Source organism: Zingiber officinale, chromosome 2A (assembly GCF_018446385.1).
Source record: "Zingiber officinale cultivar Zhangliang chromosome 2A, Zo_v1.1, whole genome shotgun sequence".
Lineage (NCBI taxonomy): Eukaryota > Viridiplantae > Streptophyta > Magnoliopsida > Zingiberales > Zingiberaceae > Zingiber > Zingiber officinale.
The window spans coordinates 50,390,627-50,415,657 of NC_055988.1; the positions used below are offsets into that span (position 1 = coordinate 50,390,627).

The following is a 25,031-nucleotide window of genomic DNA, read 5'->3' on the forward strand; positions in this document are numbered from 1 at the left end:
GGTATTTGTGAGATGTAGAAAAGTTTCAGATTGTCCACCGTACAGGGGAGATGCTGCCGAAATTTTCTCCGACAGGGACTCCTCTGGGGCGTGACAATTTAGTGGTATCAGAGCACAGTTATACGATCTTTTGTTTTCATATTTTGGATGTTTGGGATAACCTGATACCAATTTATTTACTTGGTATCAGAGCGCCAGGTTTGGCGATACTTGTTGGATTTTTGTATTATGGATTTTCGGGATTTATCTGATACCAATTTATTTGGTATCAGAGCGGGTTATGATACCTGCTTTTGGGTGTTCTGGAGATTTATCGGATACCTGTTGTTGGTATTCTGGGTATTTGGTTAGCCAGGTTTGCGAGTCAAACTGGGCATTTTCGGATTTTCGATATGGTTATGTTACGGATTTCCGTTTCGAATTTATTTGGATTTCCGGCGATATTCTCGTTCGGAATTTTGAGGTCAAAAGTTGGGGACTTGACAGCGACGGAACATCTCCAGACGGCATATAGGTATGATGTTTATTTTATGATAGTTATGACATGTATTAGCACTTTATCTTTAGTACCTGTCTGATTGCTGTAGCCCATATTACATGTGATGGGTTAGTCACTGATTTTGCTCGACTCTAATAGGGATCAAGGATTATAGTCTCTGGTGATTTTATATATCTTACCACCAGTAGTTTTAGCTTTTGTTACTACTAGTTGGTTAGGAGATGGAGGACATACCAGCCTCTGCTATTGTTAGCTGGCTAATGGATGATACCTACATATTCCTGTGGACTTAGCCAGTAGAGTTTTTATACTCGTATCTTTTGGATATTAAGGTATCCGATACGATGAAAATTGGTCATTGGAGAGTTATCATGTTTGATCATTGTTGAGAATGATTTGAGGTTGAGGGATATTGGGAGATCAGATATTGTGATATGTTGATTTCTAATGGTTTGTGAGGGTAAATGTTATGTGGTTGTCTGATGATCTATTACTGGATATTTGTTTTGATGATCTATTAGTGGATAACTATTTTGATGATCTATTATTTGGGTTGTCGTTGATGGTGACATAGTGGGTGTCATGTATGATATTCACAGGTTTGATGATTAAAATTCGTGATCAGATTATAAATTGGGTGCTAGAGAGTTTATGGTTTAGAGTGTGCCTATGAAATTTTTAATAAATCTGGTTAGTTGTGGTTAGTTAACAGGATGATAAAATTGATATTTGCATCCTCTGATATTGGACTATGTGGATAAATAATGATTTGATGTTTTTGAATGTCAACTTGCTCTCATGGGGAATAGAGACTGATTCATCTGATATTATGTGGGCTGATATTTTTGAGGAAAAAAAATGAGAGTGTCTTGATGTTCTTGAATTCTGACTTTATCTTTTGGGTTGTATACCTTTATACATATGATTATTGTGGATTTCTAGTAGATTATACCCGAGTGGTTAGACATACATGTCTGATTGTTTATTGGAGGTATTTGTCAATTAAAAACTATGTTGTGGAATGTGCACATATGTTTGAGTGTTTTATTGGATGTATCTTATCGATCGAATCTGAGTTGTGATGTGTGCAGATATGTTGGGTGTAATATTTGAGGTATCTCGTTTATTATATGATTGTTTTGAGAGTATACACGTGTCGATTATGATTTGTTGGAAGTATTACGTTGATTATACTCTTGGCATAGGTGTATATATGTCATGTGAGTGTTGTTGAGGTGTATTGTTGATTATATCTATGTTGATATATGCACACGGGTTTGACAGGTATTGTTGGAGGTATCACACTGATTTATACCTGTGCTATGAGTGTGTTTGGTGTGTACAAATTGGAGGATTATGTCGATCATACATATGTTGTGTGTGCATGTGTACCAGGTGTATGGTGGGTAGCATCATGATGATTCTACCTATGTTGAATGTAGAATGCTGAGTGTCTACATTATGTTATTGGTTGTATAACCCTGTCAACTAATTCTCCTATTTAGTGGGTGACCAACCCACTAGGATGATGATAGAGTTGACTATGGATTTGATTTGTTTACTAGGTTGTTTATACCTTTGGCTGCCCACAGTGATATGTGGTTGAGTGGTCTCGTGCAGCCTCTAGTTGGATAGTTAGGTGCCTTGGACACTTATGGATCGTTTGTGGTGGAGCGGAGTTCCCACATATACATATTTCGGATTTCTTGTAGCGGAGCATTGCTCCTATATCTATTGCAGATACATGTTATAGATTATTTGTAGTGGAGTGTTACTCCTACATATTGAGGATTTATTGTGGTAGAGCGTTGCTCCCACATATATGGTATTTTCTGTGATGGAGCGTTGCTCTCACACTGGAGGATCTATGCTTAGAGGATTTATATCGTTGATGATTATATTACAGATTTATTGTCAGGGATGTTATGGTTAAGAAGGTTTGTGATACAGACATTATGTATCTTGGTTTTATCATTAAGGCTTGCAGAACCTTAGATGTTTTCAGAGACTGGATGATTTTGGTATTCCCAGGATGTTTGGATCGGTTTACATTGTCTTTGTTGACGATGTTGTGATTTATTTTGGATCCACGGTGAGTCACGCACATCATCTTTGCATAGTTCTAGAGATGTTTCGATGGAAATATCTAGATGTGAAGATCAGTAGTGTGTATTTTGGTTGTCTTCTGTGAGATGTTTGAGACACACGGTCACCAGTAGGAGTATACCGTGGTTCCACAGGAGATCGAGGTTGTTACCGTTGGAAGTAGGCGGAGTCTATAGAAGAGGCTCGCAACTTCCTTTGTTTGGCTCGATATTTCCGGAGATACGTTGAGGGTTTCTCTCGGATAGCTATGTCACTGACACGCCTGACCTGGAAAGGTGTGAAGTTCACTTGGACTAAGGATGACAAGACCAGCTTCTAGGAGCTGAAGCGGAGGCTAGTGTCGGCTCCGATTTTTGTTTTACCTTCTGGAGAGGACGGATATGTCCTCTACACCGACGCATCTATTCAGGGTTGAGCGCTGTTCTGATGCAGCACGATATGGTAGTCTTATATGCTTTTCGTCGATTGAAAGAACATGAGAAGAACTACCCTGTACATGATCTGGAGCAAGTCGTCATTATTTTTGCCATGAAGATTTGGCGATATTATTTATATGGCGTTACATTTGAGATTCTCACTGATCATAAGAGTCTCAAATATCTGTTTACTTGGAAGGAACTTAATCTCCGACGGAGGTGATGGATGAAGTTCCTGAAAGATTTTGATTGTACCATTAGCTATCACCCAGGGAGAGCTAATGTGGTTGCTGATGCACTCAGCAGGAAATCCAGAGGGACTTTAGCTTGCCATCGAGTTGTGGTCACAGACTTGATTCAAGGTTTCTCCGAGTTGTGCCTTGAGGGATAAGGATAGACAGAGCAGGGTACTCTGATTACCATGGTTGCTCAGTCGTTAATCAGGACGAGGATCCGAGAGCCTTAGGCTGCTGATCAGTATTTGCAGTTTATTTGCAGCCAGATAGCTTCCGGGTAGCAGACCGAGTTCACACGAGATGAGTAGGGTATTATATACTTCCGAGACAGATTATGCGTACCTCAGTCTTATCCGGTCTTACAGGAGCTACTTCAGGAAGCTCATCGCTCTTGATTTGCTGTCCACCTAGGCGGTACCCATATGCACCAAGATTTGAGGTGTTTCTATTGGTGGAACGATAGGAAGGACGACATGAAGGAAGACATCGCGGATTTTGTAGCTAGATGTCTTGCCTGTTAGCAAGTGAAGGCCGAGCACCAGAGATCTGCCGGCTTACTTCAGCAGATTCATATTTCTGAGTGGAAATGAGAACATATTACCATGGACTTTGTGGTAGGGTTGCCGAGGACACGACGAGGCCATGACGCGATTTGGGTAATCATTGATTGATTAACCAAATCCGCGCACTTCTTAGCAATCCGGAGGACTGATTCGCTGGACCGATTGGCAGATCTGTATTGCCGAGAGATCATCAGATTATATGGTGTTCCGTTGAGTATCATTTCGGATAGAGATCCACGGTTTACGTCCCGTTTTTGACAGAGTCTGCAGCAGGCCTTGGGCATGCAGCTCTAATTTAGTACAGCTTTCCATCCGCAGACAGATGGACAATCAGAGCGGACCATTCAGACTTTAGAGGACCTGCTGAGGTCATGTGTTATGGATTTCGGAGGCAGTTGGGAGGACCATCTGCCGTTAGTAGAGTTTGCCTACAACAACAGCTTTCATTCGGCTATCCAGATGGCACCGTTTGAGGCGTTGTATGGTAGACCTTGTCGGACACCCGTCCTCTGGGATGAGGTTGGAGAGGCCCAGTTGTTGGGACCTCATAGAGTTTAGCAGGATGCAGAGTTGGTCCGTACTATCAGACGGAGGATGTCTGAGGCGCAGGATCGCCAGAATAGTTATGCTGATCGGAGGCGCAGACCACTAGAGTTCTCTGTTGGCGACCATGTATTTCTGCGAGTTTCACCCACGAAAGGGGTGAAGAGATTTGACCTCAGAGGTAAGCTAGCTCCGCGGTACATTGGCCCTTTCGAGATCTTAGAGAGGATCGGAGCGGTAGCTTACCGGTTAGCACTACCACCGTCCCTGTCAGGCGTGCACGATGTATTCCTCGTATCTATGCTGAGAAGATACATATCTGACCCGACACATGTGCTGGCAGATATTCCAGTTTCAGTTCAGCCTGACATTACCTATGAGGAGATTCCGGTACGGATTTTTGGACCGGAAAGAGCGTCAGTTGCGGAACAAGACTATCCGGCTGGATAAAGTCAGATGACAGCATCATTCAGATGAGGAGGCTACTTGGGAGCTCGAGGATACTATCCGAGCTCGTTATCCCCATCTTTTTACTTGAGGTATGTGATTTAGTTTACCGTTCAGCATTTATACTTTATATCTATTGTTGGTACTTGCTGATGGTAGATAACGAAATTTGGGGACCAAATTTTTATTAGTGGGGGAGAATGTAAAATACCAGAAAATAGGTGAATATTAAGGAAGGAATTTTCCGGAATTTTTAGAAATTTTTTGGAAATTTTTCGGAGCTCGTACGGGCGAGTTAACGGAGATAAAAACGGGGTCCGGAAAAGCCTGTTTTGGCTACCCCTTTAAAGGAGGAAATGTTTAATCTTCTTTTTAAATTTTCTATTTCTTTTGATTTTGTTTCTTCTTTTTCCTTCGTTTTCCCCTCTTCCGTGTGCTTTCCTCTGCCGAAACCGCTCGCCCGACGCCATCTCCCCCTGCCCTAACTGCTCGAGCGTCGCCGGCCACCTCCTCTGTACCGACCACCAGATCTGACCCAGCGCCGTTGTCGCCTTTGCCCTAGCGCCGTCAACCGAGCCCTCTCCGCCCTGGGATCAAGACGCGCCGCTCGTCCTTGTGAGCCGACGCCGACTGTCGGCCCTCCTTCTGATTTCCGCGACACTGAGCCCTAGTCTTTGAGCAGCCGTCGTCGCCTCGGCATTCAGGAAGAAGTCACCGCCGGCCTCCCTTGTGATCTTGCGCCGCCGATTGCCACCCACAGCCGACTGGCACAGTGTGTCCACCACGCCGAGCCTAGTTCTTCCTCTCCTCTGTGCGCTATCCTGAAACCCACCGCCAGCATCCTACGTACCTGACCGCAGCCCTTAGTGCCCTAACTGCCACGGTCAGAGAGGTTCTGTGGGTTCTCCAGCAAGGAGGAAGCTGTCGACACTGAGTTGAGGTAAGCTGCGGCTGAGAACAGATTTGGTAGGAAATGTAGTTTGCATTTTCTGTATAGGTTTGTAGAAATTAGGTAATGTTTGGTTTGTAATCATCACTGCTTGATCTGACCTTTTGATACCTTTCGATCCGATGTTTTCAGTAGGGTGTGCTGTTTGGTGGATCTGGAAATTTGGGGTATTGTGGACTGCTCTTTGGTCCAGCAGCCACTCCTTTTGGCAGTAGATCAGTGACCATGACAGGGATATTGAGGTAAGGTTTAGGGTTTTGAGTTTCGTGTAGATTGATTGTGTTTATGTTGGGAATAGGTAGATTGGATTAGCTTTAGACTTTTAATCTAATGTTATGATTTGGGTTAAAGGAAATTAACCTTAGTTAATTGTGGATTTAATTAAGGTAGGTTGAGGTTATGATTTAGGGTTTTCCCCTAAATTATTCTTAAGGGTTTTTATTTAGCTATTCGTTTAATTTGTAGCTAAATAAAAATGTATGTTTGATATCACAGGACTTTGACGCGAGACGAGTATCTCGACGTCGTATTCGGACCAGATTGGACATTTCCTATTGGAGGCGGGTACTTTTGACTTATGTAATTTGATATGCTTAGTAATTAAATTAACATGTTGCATTAATTGTGTTTCTTATCTGTTTCGGTTAATCACTACCCAAATCTTACATGCTTGATTGATTGATTGGTTTTGCATCTCAGGTATATTTTACCTGTTTATACATGCTTATAGGGGTAGTGATATACCATGCTTCACCATGTTCAGGACCTAGGTTTTTATACCTTCTGTGTACCTTTGATTCGATATGATTCGTTGACCTAGGGTGCACTTTTCTATATACATGGATTAGGTCAGGATGTTTATATGGTTATTGCCATGCATCATTTGCATGATTGCATGCTGTGCGATAGTCCGCTCCATTATTGTTGAGCACATCGCCAGTTATATGGATCTGCACACACCACCACTCATGGGTTAGTGGTCGATTCAGGCTGAGTGTGTTGCAGCAGGGACTCTGTTAGGCACCGTTGGTCCGCTCATGGGTAGTGTGACACACCGTGTTATCCGGCAGGGATTCCTCCCCGTCTTTGAGTACCGGGAGTTGAGAGCATTGCGCTCCCCCATCTATGATTTGGGGTAGGAGGATAGGTGTACTCCGACAGCATCCCGTCCACTCGGTCACTCATCAGGAGTAGTGACGACAGAGTGCACGGTTGTCACAGCCCTACCCACTCGGCCTCACTTTTGTATGAGATGATCGACTGGCGTCAGGGGTGACCAGGACGCATCATTGGCATCATATGCATGATGCATTTATTGCTTGTGTTTGTGTTTGCTGCATTTATATGCTGCATATTGTTTGGATACCTATGTTTGACATGCATACAGGATTTTCCTTATCCCTCGGACTGTTTGACCTTATACTCAGGACCTGGTTAGTACAGTATTCTCCTGTTTATTTCAGATGCATTCTTATCTTTCTTATCAGGAGACTGTACGCATGATTAGTGCTAGGTGTTGTTTCTTTACTTTGCATATCAATTGTACCTGCTGAGTGTTGGACTCACCCCGCCTCCATTGTTGTTATTTTCAGGTTGATGCTGTCAGGAGGGAGTTCCAGTCGCTAGTCCCCACTGCACGTAGTGCTACTCCGCTGCTGGTTTTTGAGTTGTTGTTTCATTTTAGCTTTTCGCTATCAGACTTTGTTTTAGTTTTGTTTTGGACTTACATATGGATATTGTATGGAATCTTTCCGTTGGATGGACTTTTAGTATGATTTGGATTTACTCTACTACATGCCTGCCTGGACGGCAGAAGAGGTAAGAAAAATCGGATTTGGGCTTTACGAGTGTAGTTGAGTAGGGTTGATTTCGAGTCAGAGTATTACTATGTTGTTTATTTTATTAACTGCGTGGTTGTGACAGCCAGAGGCTGAATACATATATAAACTGCGTGGTGATTGATTTTATTTACTGTTATTATTCCAGCCGCCTGTGGCTGAGGTATTTGTGAGATGTAGAAAAGTTTCAGATTGTCCACCGTACAGGGGAGATGCTGCCGAAATTTTCTCGGACAGGGACTCCTCTGGGGCGTGACAATTTAGTATGTTAAAGAGGTTATCAGATTCAATGGAGTTCCCAAAACCATAATTTCTGATAGAGATGGTCGCTTTACTTCACACTTCTGGGAGTGTGTTCAGAGAGCTCTTGGCACTAAGCTACGGTTTAACACAACATTTCATCCTCAAACAGATGGGCAAATAGAACGAGTATATCAAGTTTTGGAGGATATGCTATGGGCTTGTGCCTTAGATTTCAAAGGGAGCTGGTGTCGATACCTATGCTTAGCAGAATTCGTATATAATAATAGCTATCAAGCTAGTATCGGAATGGCATCCTACGAGACTCTATATGGGAGGAGATGTAGATCTCCTATATGCGGGTATGAAGGCGGTGAAAAGAAAGAAATGAGACTCCAGACAGATCTTATCGAGGACACCACCAAAGCCATTCAGAATATTCTCTAGAGGATAGAAACTGCTCAGAGCCGACAGAAGAGCTATGCGGATGTGCGCCGTAGATGACTAGAACTCGGTGTTGGGGATTCAATGTTCCTCAAAGTAGCGCCTATGAAAGGAGTGATGTGGTTTGGAAAGAAAGGAAAGTTGAGTCCATATTACATGGGGCCATACCGGATCACTAGAAGGGTTGGCAAGGTAGCTTATGAGCTGGAACTACCTCAAGAAATGTCAGTCATTCATAATGTATTCCATGTCTCAATGCTAAAGAAGCATGTTCCCGATGCAAATCAAGTGATTGAGCCACAGATGGTACAAGTTCAAGAGAACCTCAGTTATGAAAGTCGACCTATTTAGATAATAGATCGAGAAATTAAGAAGCTGAGGAACAAAGAGATACCGTTAGTGAAAGTGTTGTGGCAAGATCAACAATATGAAGAGGTAACATGTGAACGCGAGAATGATATGAGACGAAAGTATCCGCACTTATTCTAAGTTCGAGGATGAACTTTTTATAAGGTATGGGGATTGTAATACCCATAAATTTTCTTTCTTCTAAAAAGAGCAAAAATGAATAGAAGAAGAGAAAATAAATAAAAATATATTCATAAATGGCCGAGGGTAGGATTTGAACCCGAGACCTCTTAGTTGAGATTAGTTTAAGTAGCGATTAGATGGTGATAAAGCATCACATGAGAAATATGAAGCAATTCATTATATGTAGGTTATATGTGAAGAGATGCTTCAACTCCACTTAGTATAAAAGGGGTGGATGAGATTAAAAACCTAATCTTCCTCTTCTTTTCCTCTCTAGCCGAATTCCCTCTTTTCCGCCTTTTGGTTTTCAGGCAAGATCAATAAATCTAGGTTCCAAGCTTCGAAGATCTTCAAGTGGAGGATCTAGGAGGAGAGTTTTCGCAAGAATTGGTATGCGGGTGAAGGGCGACTCAGAGATTAAGGTATACGAGGGAGGATAGTCTCTCCTACACCTTATAGTAGTAAGATCTAGCGAAAAGATATAAGTATCCCTCACCTGCAGTCTTAGTTGCTTTAAAGATGCGTTTTGTAATGTCTTTTATGCACGATTTAGAAGATGCATGTTGAGATATGTTTTAGACATGTAAAGGAAGAAGCATGTCATGTTATGTATAATGCCCTCTAAACTTTTGGGGATTAAGAGCATGTGTAGGGAATCTAGAATTTGCTTTCCATTTAGTTTTGGGGCTAAGAAGCAGATTTAAGTGCCCTAAAGTGCATTCCCATAAGTGGAAGGGGATTAAGCACACATAAGGTGTTTGGTTAAATGCCAAGCAAGTGTAAGTAAAAGAAATTAGTAGTTAAAACAAAGTATTTTACTTAAGAAAGTCATGTACTGGATTCAAGGTCCATGGGTAGACTCCTAGATCGCCCCTAGGCTCCTAAACCGCCTAGTAGTACCTTGATAGGTTCGGGATTAGCTACCTTGGATCTTATTAAGGATGCACGTAAAGTGGTACAATGTCGGGCCCAAGCAAGTGATTATTATTTTCATTAATTATGTGATATAATGTTTTCAAACTTTATGGTTTGTCTTAGAGGAGGTCACCCTAAGTTGAGAAGTTGAGTTATATCGTGTAGCATTGATGAACTCTATAATATGCCAAGAATCATATGTTCCCTTCATTATTAGCATGGTTTTTAAGTTGATGGTTTGCATGATAAACTGGTTTAAAAATGCATGTCACGTACATATTTTCGAAGTATGGTTTTCGTGTGAATTACTGTCAAGTGCATGTTTATGTTTTCCTAAGAAGTTTTAAAAGCATGTTTACATTGTTGCATTTTCCTCAAGCAGTTTAAAAAGCATGTCCTGTTTTAATGTATCATTTTGTGAGTAAATGGTATAAGCTTACTAAGCATCCGCTTATAGATTTGCATTCTCTTATACTGTAGATAAAGGAAAAGGAAAGCTTGAGTAGGAGGACGCAGTAGGAGCAGTGCTTGGGAGTGTGTGTGTGTGACGGAACAATGGAAAGAGATCATAGAATTTGTTATTATGGGGAACATGTAAAAGTTTAGTATTTTTTCCCCTCCGCTTTACGTAAAATACTGGCACTAATTGGTTTAGAATAAATTTGGCGGCTTGGCAGAATTTTGAATGACAAGGATCAGTGAAAGAGGGGAGAACAAGCTCCTTCAGTAGAGAAGGGGGATCCTCCGCATGACCTGTGGCACGGCAGTGCGGGTTCACACGGCCTTCCGCTACCTCCTCTCGGCCAAGGTGGCACGGCCGTGTGGAAGCACACGGTCGTGCCCTTCCTCGTCTCGGCCAAGGTAACACGGTCGTGTGGAACACACACGGTTGTGGCCTTCTTCCTCTCAGCCGAGGTGACATGGCCATGTTGAATCACACGGCCGAGCACCTCCTCCTCTCGGCCAATGCTACATGGTCGTGTGATTCCACACGACCGTGTCTCTCTTTCTCTCAGCCGAAGTGACACAGCCGTGTGGGTTCACACGGTCATGCCTCTCCCATCTTCTGCTAAGGGGCACGCCGTGCGACCCTCACACGGTCGTGCCATGCGCCAGTCAGGAGTACAATACCTGTCAAGGTCACACGACCCAGGCCCGCTAGAAGCTTCAGACTCCCTTCGGGCCTATTTGGCTGCGAGTCATGTCCTACCAGTCGTAACATGTTAGAATAGATCTATGGACTAAGCAGCATGTAATAGGTAAGAATGTCGAAAATTTAGATGTACGAGAAAAGCGTAACGTTTGTCTTGTAAGTTGAGGTTAGTAGAAGGGCGGGCGTTACACAATCATTCCTGTAGTATCACAAAATTAAAATAGTAATAAAATTATAATCACAATGTACAATTGAAATTTACTAATAATGTAATAATTTACTTACAATAATATTTGTTGAGGATAATCTACTTTAGTAGAGGCCCATTCGTCTAAAGGGTGTTAATCTTGTAATCCATCATGTAGTTCCATTAGTTTATTGTTGGGAAACATTTCAATCTAGAGACCTATAAGCATTTGATAGATAAAAAAAATTAATAAAAAGATATAATAAATATCATAACACTAGAATATAAATTTAAACAAATTAATACTAACCATCTTTGTAAAATGTTCATCATATTTATAGTTGTAGAGCAACAAATTATAATAATAGAATATTTTTACCTCAGTGTCCATGACCATTAAATGATAATATACACGATCAATATTTATAGGTATAAAAATATACCTAACTTCTCGATCAATCGGATTTGTTTTGATAATATGATATATAGTTGTTTCCCATAAATGTTCATATGATAACTGCAAGATTCAATATATAATCATAAATTAATGTAATAATATCATAAATATAATAAAAATTATAATATGAAGTCAAATTTTTATCATAAATCTGGTCAAGTAATATATGGATTTATTATACGACCTATTAGATGATGACACTTTCCTGAAGAGTAATGAAATATACATGTCAATTACTTTACTGTCTGTAAATATGTTGCCTAAGACACATGTGAGAAAGACATTGATTGTCAATGAGTAGTAGCATTTCTTCTATAGGAACTCAGAAGTAGGTCATCTCGAATTTTGAAGGAATTATATTAGGCAGGCCACATGCTCTTCTTGTTTTTTCTTTTTTGTTTCTTTAAATTTTCCTTTGAGATACTGTAAAAAAATCAAACTCAATGTATTAACAAAAGAAAAAGTTAAATTAAATAAAATGTAATTACTTTAATTAAACTTAAATATTACTGCATAAATGTCAATCTACTTTAACAACATTCAAACTAATAGTCTTAATTTGCTACTCCCTTGTTTTTATTTTATCAACCTCTGCTTCATACTCAGTTTCATCGCCAACTAATATAGTATTATCTTCTTCTTTCATATCAAAATCAACCTTGCTAGACTTTATCTCCAAGTTATCCCCTTTACCCTCCTTTATTTTTCTCCTGGTCCTCTTCTTACTTGGGACCAATGCTAGTCAATTAGGTGTATCTTTAGGGGTGGACTTGAGGCTATAGTGACTTTTTTCACGCTCTCTCCTTGTCACATTGGTTAAAACAAGGTTAGGATAAGGATCTTTGCCAGGGTGACTACTTTGATAAAAATAACCTTCCTTTTCCCATATGACAACAAATTCTTGATTAATTTTCAGTAAACTTTCATTATCGAGGGTAAGCTTTTGGATTTATTTTTGCTTTTCAATGCAATGAGAACATCTAGTTTCTTCCTCCGAGTCTATGTAAAATTATGAAATCGATGTTTCACCCCATTGTGGTGTAGACTCAAATTTAATGAGGAGGTCCCAAGTAAATTTGCTTTCTCGAGGGTAGAGGGAATATCAATAATAATCTATAAAATCAAGAACGATGCATAATTAATTAAAACCCTTTTAACTATATAAGATGAATTTAGCATGTTGAAGTACACATGATGGTTACTGGCTAGGTAAGATTCCTGCTAAGTTAGCCTTTATTTTATTTCTATGAGAATAAGTAGACCTCCACTTACTTATCCTTGGTGTTATGATGTTGTTTGCCACTTGAATAGGGATATGTTCAAGAAACTAAGCATGTGTCATAATTTAACAATTAGATACTATTAAATATTTATAAAAATAAATTAACTAATCAATAAAAACTTACAGCAAGTAGACCAGTAAATCCCTTCATATAAGGTAATGTGAGGATAAGCCTAGGAGTTTTCAATGCAAAAGCATTCTCAAATATTGAGAGTTGAGGAGTAATATAATTATATATTATCTCAACCCAATTATAACTTCCTAGGTTGTCAAAATCATTGATAATATATATAATCCTTAAAGGTAGCTTATATGTACTAAAAGCAAATAAAATAGAAGAAAAAAGATACAAAATATAAAATTTATAAATTAGCAAAACATATGTAACTGAATTGACTTAGAGACAATATAACATCATTAGATTTTCCAATCTAGATTGATTTAATTCTTTAGATTTTATTTTTAATAATGCACTAAAAGTAATATTGGAATCCATCTAGATATATCTATCTCTATTCAGGATTTCAAGCAATAATGTTATATCTTTGGTTGTGAAGGACACAACCACATCGGAGAATATGAATATCTCTTCTTTAAAATTTTAATTCTTAAATATGTTCACCAGTAATCCCCTAAGATATTGAATTTCTAGTATGCTAAGAAATAATGCAAAGGGGCTACTTTTTATAACATTTATATGTTTTTCATGAAGTATAAGTCCTGAATGACCCTTTGTTTTTCCCTTTGTGAAAGTTTCAAAACAAAAATTTATAAAATATCTCAACTTTCTCATCCAACGTAACTTGTCCTCTAAAATTGATAACTGAATCTCACTTGCTGAACTTGATGTAATTATTTTACTTTCCTACCGTATAACAAAACAATAATCAAACTTTGTAAAATTTAATCAAATATTTTTAGTAAAACAAAGTTAAACTAAATTTAGTCACTAACTTTATACAACGAATGAAAACATAAATAATAATTATAGAATTAGAATGAACTCAAACATAAATAACATATAATCTAAAAATATTAAATTTGTCGATAAATTAAACTAAGTTGATAAACTAAGAACAACAACATGATTAGATCTATACACATAAGGGGTAGGTTACAGATGATGTAACCTATTTAGATTAAGAGATCCTTAATACATTTTATGTAGAAAGTATGACATAGAAGAAATCAAAATGCGCTTTGTACCAAAGTTAAATAGTATTAACAATTCATCTTGATAATATTAACCTATTTAGATTAAGTATGTTTTAAGAAATTCATCTTGTTAGTATTAACAAAGTTAAATATAAAGAATGTGTTTTTATAAATAAAACTATAATGAGAAATAAATGAACAATTCAAAAAAATACTTATACTCTAAAAACTTTTACCTTTGGAGATGATGATGTATGCTTCGACATTCTCATAGATGTGCTAATGCGACATGACAGTACAAGAAGGATCTAACATAGTGAAGGTGGTGAAGCTGAAGTTTGACCTAGAAGCTTTCGATAACACAGTAATCGGTGAAGGATACAATTTGAACTTCAAAACTACCGATAAAGGGTATGATTTAGACTTCAAAACTGTCTGAGAACAAAAAACTAATGAAAACCTCGATGGAGGTGAAGAAGCCAAATCTTAGGAGGATCGGTGATGTAGGAATTCACCGGTTAAATGCTGAACGTTAGGAACGAGCATACAAAGTGGTTTAGGAGGCGGAGTTAGGATTTTACATTTTTGAAGATGAAACGGGATTTCATTATGAGTTATTTATGGGAAAACTAAAAGTGATTTGGGATGTCATTTTTCCTTACTTCAGATGAGCAGTCGAGGTGGATGACGACGTGGACAAGCAAGCGATATGGACGAGAGGTAAAATTGATATAATATATATGATTTGGTAATTTATCAACTACCCTACATGATTTAGTAATTATGAAATCTTACCTATACGATTTGATAAAAAGCTATAGTTGTTATAATCCGGAATAAGGAAGAAAATTAGCTATATATATATATATATATATATATATATATATATATATATATATATATAAAAGTTAATTTTCATCCTCAAAAGATAATTTTCATCTTAAATATTTGGAAAAAAAAGAAAAAGAAAGGGTTTAATATGTTTTTCATATTGAAAGTATTTTAATGCTAATAAAAATTATTATATATTATTAAAATCAGTAAAGTATTTTCATATATTCTATTTTAATTAAATTTGTTAAATAAAATTAATGATGCATTTTAATAATTTTTTAAGTACTAAATTTAAAGAAATTTATGAGATAAATAAATAAATTAAGAAATTAATTTGCGGATCACGCAACTCTTCCCGATCTTTCTATCGTGTTTGCAGAATCTCGTGCGCCACAGCGGTCGCCGCCGCCGCCTTTGCGGGAGCGTTTCCTCCTTTTCTCGCTTCGTCGTTGGATCACAACGCATTCCCATCTCTCTCGCCTTGTAACCATAGCAGCACATCGTATGCCGCCTCACCTTCCAGTCGCTGCCGTCCATCAGAAATTCCCCGCGGCCCGCCGCTCTGTTACTCTCAGGAGCAGAGGCGAAGAAAGCCCTCTCCCTCCGTCTCGTTCTAGTCTGAGCAGGGGCTTTCACTTGCCCTATCCTCTAGTGCAGCAACTGCTCGTCCGCTATGCTACCACTGGGATTCACCGTCGTGCTACGGTTCGCATGGATTGCAGCAACTCTTCCCATCCTACTCGCCTCGCTTCCGATCCGCCCCCTTGGCTTCCTCCATCGAATGCTCATTGGTTTTGCTGCCAGAGGAAAAATCATGAAAAATTCTACCTCTGTAAGGCTTGTTTTTTTTCGTCTCTTTTCTTTCCTGTGACGATGCTACCTTCTTCGTATTGATAGTTTTAGTTTGAACTGTTTCGTTCTGTCGCAACTTGCTACCGAAATTTCTAAAATTTGCTCATTGATTTGGTGTTGTAATAAGAACACCTTTCTTCTACCTGCGTAATAAGTGAATAGGTTAATTACCAATTGTAAATACAATTTTTCTGTCAAATACCTCAAAAAAAATTTCATTTTTTGAATGAATTGTAGTCTCTAGGTATTTGGATTTATCATTGATATTTTATTTGTTATCTCTTTACATATCTAAAAGTTTTTTTTTCCCTAATGAACTGCAGAGATTCACCCTTCCACAGAAATATTTCTTGCATTTTTATTTGGTGGCTCTGGCTTTGACAACATTCCTAGCATTCTCTATCTGGTTCTATGCCTACGAGAAAATGCTACCCTTAGCTTCTGAATCATTTGGGTATGAAACAACTGCTAGTTACTTGACTGGAGGTGCACATATCTTCTCGTTTAACAAAGCTCCATTGGTAAATTTTGAGCTTAAGCATCAGGTGTGGAGGACTGTGTTTGTGCTTTTGTTGATGGACTTTCAAGTCTTGAGACGTGCTTATGAGACAGTATATGTCTTTAACTATAGTCCATTAGCACGAATGCACTTCTTTGGATATTTAGCTGGCTTGTTGTAAGTATTTCAATCTTTCTTTTCTGTTTTTTGTCTATCCATTGATTTACTTTAGTGACAGTTGTAGTCAATTGAAAAATTAAATTGAAGTGAAGATACAGTTTTGCACAAGATATATAGGACTTTCAGTGGATAAATGTTTGAATCTATTTGTTTGCATTATTATTATCTGATGAGAAAATTTAGATTAACTGATTGTCATACCCAACTTTTGAACATAATTTTCCGAACTTAATATATATAATAGCTGGTCCTATTCTGTATTAATTTACTTATCATAGTCAGACATGCCATTTGGAATTGCTGTTAGGTTAATATTCTAAGTTATTGTGAGGATAATCTTTTCCTTGGCTCACTGAGACAGCCAATGTCATTATCCATTGTTAAGGTTTGTAAATTTTGATACCAAAATAAATGTATACTTGAAATGCAATTCTGTTTGTACCTGTTTGTTCTTTCCTATGGTATTCATGAGGGGGGATTTCTTAAATATAATGCTGAAGCAAACTTCACTTTTAATATTCTTTTCAGCAATTACATAAAGTGTTGTGTTATACATGTTGGTTACTATTAAGGTTCAAGGTCTCCCTCTAAATAGATTCATTCATCTGCTAGAGTTGGATTACTAGAGGGGTTAAAAAGATGAGAATGCATGCATAGAATGTAATTTCTGGCTCTCGTGCATGGCATTACATATCTGTTCTTTTTGATGTTAGTGTTATAGTTCTTCTTTATGTCTGCACAGTGCACAAACTTCCAGTCTTGAGTTTTCCTTTCTTTGATGTTTTTTATTGTCCAAATGATATTGCCTTCTCAATGTTCTGCTGCTCAAAGAAGTACTTGGAGTTTTGAAGTGTTTATTTATTTGATTATTATTACATCTTAGCAAAAGTTTAAGATGTTCACTTTTCCTATTATTTTGATGTTTTTTTTTCAGATAATAAATTCAACTAATAGGCTACTAGATTCTTTCAGAAATTTAAGATGCATTTATTTATGTCATTTCATGCTAGCTTTTATACGGTGGCACCAATATCTCTTGGGATCTCATGTGCACCTGAGGCTTTAACTTATGCACGCGATCAGATACTTGAGTTGATATTGAAAGGCAAGGAACAAATGCCGAATATACAGATTGACTGGGTGTTAGTGTTTAAGCCTTTTCTCTATCTCGAATGGCAGCAATGGATAGGTGCAGTAATCTTTTTTTGGGGTTGGCTACACCAACACTATTGCCATACAATTCTTGTACGTTCTACCTCTATCTTTAATTTAACTAACATTTTTTATTTAGTTAATCAGGTTAGTAATGATAACTTCTGACTGAAATAATTTTGAATTGTCTAATTGAATCTTCCTGTTTCTTAACTATTTGGAAATCCTAATTTCAATATTTAATGTTTATTCTCTTCGACGGATGGCATTCTTAGTTGAATGAAGTAGAACTAGTAGGGTTGACTATGTTGATGAATGTTCTCCTAAACTCATATATGGTACATGCCATATCTTAGTAGAAGGTAAGGCGCTTCGATATTAAGGGCACAAATAGAACAGGTGGGTTTCGGGAGGTAACTTGGACTCGGAACCGACCCCAATGATCAGTAAATTACTCATCCTTCAAATCTGAGTTGGGCTAGATCTGATATCAGATTTTTTTTTCAGTTAATTTGCTTCAAACCACTTTACCATGGATGAAGTTGTAACATTTTTTTCTTTCTCTCTTTGATTTGACCGCCTCTTCCCATGCAAGTTGTTTCTGATCATTTGATATGCTTTTATCTTCTATTTGGCTTTCATATCATGCAATAGATTTTGTGACCCGATTCTGAAGATTCAATTATTGACAGGGTTCATTGCGTCGAAACCGCCGAGCTGATGAGTATGTGATCCCCCACGGCGATTGGTTCGCATATGTTTCATGTCCCCATTACCTAGCTGAAATTGTAATACTCCTTATCCCGACTTTCTATAACGTTTCAATCAAATCACGATTAAGTTTTCTGTTAAAATTTACATTGTGCAGATTATATACTTGGGGATTTTGGTCGCCAGCGGAGGATCCGACGTAACGATATGGCTTCTTTTTCTGTTCGTGGTATGTCTAAGCTATCAATGTTACTACCCTCGGCTCACAGAGAAACTCTTATTTGATCAATCTCCATTCATATTTCCATGAACAGGTCTCGAACTTGGCATTCGCAGCAGCTGAAACACATAGATGGTACCATGAGAAGTTTGACGACTATCCAAAAGATCGACGAGCTTTCATTCCATTCATTTACTAAAAGAGACCCCTGATAACTTAAGAAGTTAGAGATAATCAATAAACTTTCCCCATTGTAGAATAGTTGTGTTATTTCACACGTTATAAGTTTATGGCTGGAGCACAAATAAAACAAGATCTGTAACTAAGATCATAAATGAGTTTGAGAACAGTGTAAATATGAATTTTTCACTGGATTTGGATTTGTTATTTGAGTTCTTGAATGTTTTGAAACTTGTTTTATTTGATTTGTATCACATTTATTTATTTATTTATTGTTTTCAGGAAAATTCTTGACTCTCAAATCCTAATTCACACTATTTATGACCTCACAATATCTCATGCAGCAAAGTAGCGCTCGTCCTGACCGCTGCAACTGCGTAAAACTTCAGATATTTGTCGGCGTCCAGCACTAGTCCCTTCACCGACTCCTCAGCCAGGAATCGCTCCGCCCATCACACCAGCCGAGGAAGCTCCGCATCCAAAAGCTTGAAGCTTTTGGCCTTCTCCAGTGCTACGATCCACCCCAGGCAACTCCTCGGCGCGAAGTCCAGGAAGCCGACGGCGTTCCCGCCGAGGAAGTCAAATGTTTTGTTTTAAATTTGATGGAAAGCGAAAACATGAGATCAGATCTCCTGATTCGCAAAAATATAGACCGGGAGATGAATCATTAAAAATTACGATCGGATTGTGATTGTGATCCGACTATAATTGGTTGTGATCCCTTTCTAGGTTCATTGTCCCAACCAAGTTATAGTTTAGGTCGGAGCAAGTGGTTGGAGGTCGCTGGAAGTGGGCAAGTGTCTTCTTCTCCCAATTCTTCAAATGTGCTAACTTATTGATCTCCCTCTTCTTAGAGCATTTGGTGTGGTATTAGCCCTTCTCCCCACACGTGAAGCATACGATGTTCATTCTCCTCCTTAGAGTTTCTTCATTCTTATAACTCATGTTAGTATTTAAAATAACTTGTTTGGGTTTAAGAGTTATTTTCTTCTTACCCATTGGACACCTACTTTTGTAATGTCCCATCTGATTGCAACTGAAGCACACGAGCAATCATGAGGGTTTGGTGTGACCATGAGTTTTGATATTTGAGCAAAAAGTTTAAGTTAGGTTTACCCTTGTACTTGATATGTGTATTTGAGTTGCGCAAATTTACAGGATACACATATGATTTAGCTTGATGACTTCAAATCTGGTGAAAGATGGAGCATCAGAGGGACTGTGTACAAAACAGCAAGGATAAGATGAGGGAAGCACACTTCAAGGCATACACAAATGATGACATTGGGACAAGCTGCGGGCTTGAATGCATTCGAGGGACCAGAGACAAAGGAAGAATTTTGAAGGCAAGAGGTCAAGGCTGTAAAGAAGAGTCAAGTTAGTCGTGAGGGTCTGAGTGCTGAGAGATTATATTCGGGGTAAAATCTAAGATTTAGGGTTTACCAGTCGACTGGTTTAGTTGATTGTGCAGTCGATTGGGAGTGAACAGAGTACTTCTGTCCGCTTAGCCAATGTGAAGCAGTTGACTGGTAAAGTCACCAGTCACCTGGTATTGAATCGTTGGGGTGTGACAGTCATATTTCGACAGAGGGTAGTCGACTGATATACTTACCAGTTGATTGGTAGATAGAGTTTTTCAACCCGTGACATATATAACCAATGCTTTAGAGCTTGGTTAAAGTTGACAAAATTAGTGGTGGTTAACCCTAATTAGTAGTCATTGAGTTCTCAAGTGCTCTTTGTAATCCAAGAGGTCTTGGTTGGTATTGTGATGAGGTTTTTCCATCCACAAGGAGACTTAAGGTAGTTGGAGTTTGCTGAGGGTAATCCACCGATAGATAGGGATCGTTTACCTTACGGACAGCCGTGGAGTAGGAGCAAGTTATCTCCGAACCACATAAATTGGCGTGTAGTGGTTTGCATTTCTTTTCTTATATTTAGCTTTTGTATTTGTATTTGTATTATTTGTATTCCGCTCTGCTAATAAATACCTAGGAAAGTGATTTAGGATAACGAGCTATTCAACTCCCTTCTAGTCGGCTACCGAACCCCAACACAGTTAACCTTGTTCTACTTGGACTTCACATCTCATGTTTGTTGGGAATACAATCAAAGTTTCATATTGAAAAATACATGAAAAATATCATAAGTTTAAAAGATAAAAAATATTTTTATTGATATGAGATCTTTTAAATAATGCCTAAAAATAAATCTATGAGGGATTAGGCCTAAAGTGGATAATATCATAGTCTTGTGAAGATATGTGAATTCTTTTGGCCCTAACAAGTTGTATCAGAGTCATATCACTTTTCATTGGACTAACCACCGGAAGAAGTATGAACTAGAGCCATGGTCTAGATCAAGCCATATGGGTGGCCTTGAATGAAGGAGGTGAGGGCTCCTAAGGGAGTGAACCCTAGGTGATGAAAAGTCTAAGCAGGTTAAAAGTAACTAGATGTTTGGCAGAAATCTTAGGGGAGCGAACCCTAGGTGGTGAAAGTCCAATCAGGTCAAGAGTGATCAGATGCTTAACAAAAATTCTACGAGAGGTCTAGAGTATGTCAAAGATAATCGGATGCTAGAGGGGAGGCCCAAACTATGAGAATAATGATGGTCCTTTGTTTGAGGGGAGGATTGTTGGGAATATAATCAAAGTTCCACATTGAGAATACATAGAAAAGATCATGGGTTTAAAAGATGAAAATATCTCTATTGGTTTGAGGCATTTTGGGTAGAACCTAAAAATAAATCCACGAGGGCTTAGGTCTAAAGTAGACAATAAATACCATTGCAGAGATATGCGAATTCTTTTGACCCTAACAATATTAAGTGTTGATCCTTTATAACTCACTTGGACTTCACCTTTACCAACTCCTTATTGGACTTGTAAGACCGTTGGATTCGATAGAGGGGGGGTGAATATCGATTCGATAAAGATGAGTATAAACGCAGCGGAAAACTAAAATAGACACAGGTGTTTTTTACTTCGTTCGGAGCCTGTGACGACTCCTACTCGAAGGCCCGTACTCCGTGAGTACTTTCGTTGGGCAATCACTATCAATTCGAATGAAGATTACAAATAAGTACAAGAATTGACAGAAATAAAATACCGACAAGAGAAGAAGAGTTAGACTTTAAGAAAGCGCTTTGTCGGAATAGCCTCGTGGCGTCGCAGGAGCGTAGAGCAGCAGAGCAAGCAGTAAGTTTTCAGTGCAGACTTGATTTCTTTGAAGCTCCTACCTGGGGCTTCTTTTATATGCTGTCCCGGGCGCCTGGATCCCTTCCGGGCGCCTGGAACGTGACGTAGCTGCACGAACCATGATGCTCCACGTGGCGACGACTCGGCTGGATGAAATTTGCCTTCCGGGCGCCCGGATCCCTTCCGGGCGCCCGGATCCCCTCCGGGCGCCCGGACCACCTTGTTTCAGAAAGCTCCTTTTTCCTGCAAAACAGGGTTAGTCCGAGGCAAATATGTATCCTGTAAAACAGATTGTTAGCACAGTTAAAGTTCAATAGATGGATAAGAAAGAGTATGACTTAGATTCCGTCTTTCCGAGACCGGAATCTAGTCACGATCTCGACTTAGATATCCGAAATGGATCTAAGCCGGATCGACGCCTAATGTCCCCTTCCCGGGAACGCGTCCTCACAGTCACTCCCCTCCAGTGACTTACCTTACTTACCTGCCAGACGTCCGGTCAGCCCTTCGACCCGTCTGGACTTCTCGCCAGCTATCCGGTCAGCCCGTCGACCTAGCTGGACTTCTCGCCAAGCGTCCGGTCAGCCCGTCGACCCGCTTGGACTTCTCGCCAGCTATCCGGTCAGCCCGTCGACCTAGCTGGACTTCTCGCCAAGCGTCCGGTCAGCCCGTCGACCCGCTTGGACTTCTTGCCAGCTATCCGGTCAGCCCGTCGACCTAGCTGGACTTCGTGCCAGACATCCGGTCAGCCCGTCGACCTGTCTGGACTTTTCCTGCACACTTGATCAAAGTGTCAGACAACAACACAACTAACTTAACCTATTTGTCATTCATCAAAACCTGGGTTAGACCGTTAGTGCTACCCGCACCAACAATCTCCCCCTTTTTGATAGAATGACAACCTGGTTAAGTTAGTGAAAACATATGCAAGAAACAACATGCATTTATGTGGTTTTAAAGTTTGTTAGTATGTATTTTCAAATTGGTTTAGCTAACTTAACCACCTAACCCTCCTCCCCCTTTGGCATTCATCAAAAAATGAACAAAGGTAAATAATCATAGTGAAGACTTACTGTAACAGGTAATCAAATTTTGAAAGATAACTAAGTTTGGTTCAAAATTTGAAAGATAAAAGTGTAATTTTTAACACCAAGTTAAAAAATAGTCAAGTTGACTTGGGGTAGACAAGTTGAGTTTTGAAAAGTTAAAGTTAATCAAGTTTAACTTTTCAAGCGTGTAGAAATTTTCAAGACAGGTTTTTCAAATTTACTTTTTATGTTTAAGTAACATTTAATTTTCAAAAAGGTAAATTTTTCAACTTCGATTTTTCAAACAAAGCAAAAATTAAACTTTTCAAGAAATAAAATTTTTGCCAAAATTAATTTTTAAGGCTAATTTTGGAAATAGTTAATTTTTCAAATCAGGTTTGAAAATTAGGTGGGATTAAACTTAGTTAAATTTAACTTTTGAAATCTGGTGTTTTAAAAATAAGTTAGTTTTAAAATAGATGTAAAAAAACACACAAAATTTTAATTAATTTCTCCCCCTGAACTTGATACTTAAAAGTTTGAAAATATTTGCTAAAAATATTCAAAGTAATTTTTTTTTTTAAATGAGGTAGAATTTTCTAGAGAGATTTTAAAGAGAAGATTAAAAAATAACGCTTAAGGAGATAATTAAAAAAATAAACCTCCCCTTAATTTGATATTCCTTTATTAATCCTCCTTATTTATTAATTTTTCTAGGGGATTTAAAAGAAATTGAACCTCCCCCTGAATTGGTTACTCCCCTTAATTTAATATCTCCCCTTTAATACTAAGGTTTGGTTGTGTTAAATTTCAAAGCCCTAACACATTTGTCTAATTTAGTAATACATATATTATTATCTCTGTATCCTTGGTATAACTGTTTATTTGAATTTGATTAATCAATTATTAATTAATTTTAGATTCAGGTGCTTAACTTTAGTTTAAGGTTAAATAAGATAAGATTTTATTAATTCAATAACAGTTAAGTATTATCAATAATTTATTGATTAGTTTTCACTTGATTTAATAATTTAATACTTAGTGAAATAATTTAAATTTCATATTACTTGATTGAGCTGATCAACGAAAGTGTTAGTTATAATTATGATTATTAAAAAAAATTTTAAAGGGATTACTAAAACAGCATTTAAAAGGAATTTAAAATGATTTTTATAATATGTTTTATGTCAATTAACATATGTTTGATTCAGTTTTGATTTTAGATTTAAATTAATATTAGTGGTTAATTTAAGTTTAAGTTTAATTTCAAGTTCTAAGTTAAAAATTTTAATTTTAATTTTAATTTCAATATTAAGTTTTAATTTAAGATTTAATTTTTAGTTAAGTCAAATTAAAAATTAATTTTAAGGTTAAAATGATGTTTAAGAATAAAAATGAGTTTAAAGTCAAAATAATAATTTTTAAAGTGAAAATAATCTATAGAAATAATTTATTATTACTATTTTTAAGTTAACAAAATTTCATTCAAAATGATACAAAATTTTTAGATAGTTTTGAAATGATTTTTAAAATATTTTTTAAATGATTTTTAAAAGTTTTTTTTTTAAAATAATTTTTGAAATAATTTTTAAGTTAAAATAATTTTTAAAATAACAATAATTTTTAAAAGGTTTTAAAAGAATTTTTTAAAAGAATTTTTAAAGTTTTTTTTTTTTAAAATGATTTTTAAAAGAGTTTTAAAAATAATTTTTAAAAATGTTTTAAAATAATTTTAAAAAAAATTTTAAAATGATTTTTTAAAAGAGTTTTTAAAATAATTTTTAAAATGTTTTAAAATAATTTTTTAAAAGAATTTTTTAAAGTTTAAAATGATTTTTAAAATAGTTTTTAAAATGTTTTAAAGTAATTTTTTTTTTAACGTTTTTAAAGAATTTTTAAAATAGATTTTAAAGAATTTTTAAAATAGTTTTTAAAGAATTTTTAAAATAACTTTTAAATATAGTTTTTAAAGAATTTTTAAAATAGTCTTTTAAAGAATTTTTAAAATAGATTTTAAAGAATTTTTAAAATAGTTTTTAAAGAATTTTTTTAAAGAATTTTTAAAATAGATTTTAAAGAATTTTTAAAATAGTTTTTTAAGAATTTTTAAAATAGATTTTAAAGAATTTTTAAAATAGTTTTTTAAAGAATTTTTAAAATAGTTTTTTAAAGAATTTTTAAAATAGATTTTAAAGAATTTTTAAAATAGTTTTTA

At 37.2% G+C, this 25,031-nt stretch overlaps 1 protein-coding gene across 1 annotated transcript; it reads left to right on the forward strand.

The window, feature by feature from the left end:
- The first annotated feature begins 15,137 nt into the window (after positions 1–15,137).
- LOC122041106 (polyprenol reductase 1-like) lies at positions 15,138–18,801 on the forward strand. Its single transcript, XM_042600685.1, has 6 exons — positions 15,138–15,627; positions 15,971–16,323; positions 17,337–17,571; positions 18,171–18,266; positions 18,347–18,418; positions 18,504–18,801. Exons 1-6 carry the CDS (start codon positions 15,469–15,471, stop codon positions 18,606–18,608), a joined length of 1,020 nt encoding a protein of 339 aa, XP_042456619.1. The 5' UTR covers positions 15,138–15,468; the 3' UTR covers positions 18,609–18,801.
- The last annotated feature ends 6,230 nt before the right edge of the window (positions 18,802–25,031 follow it).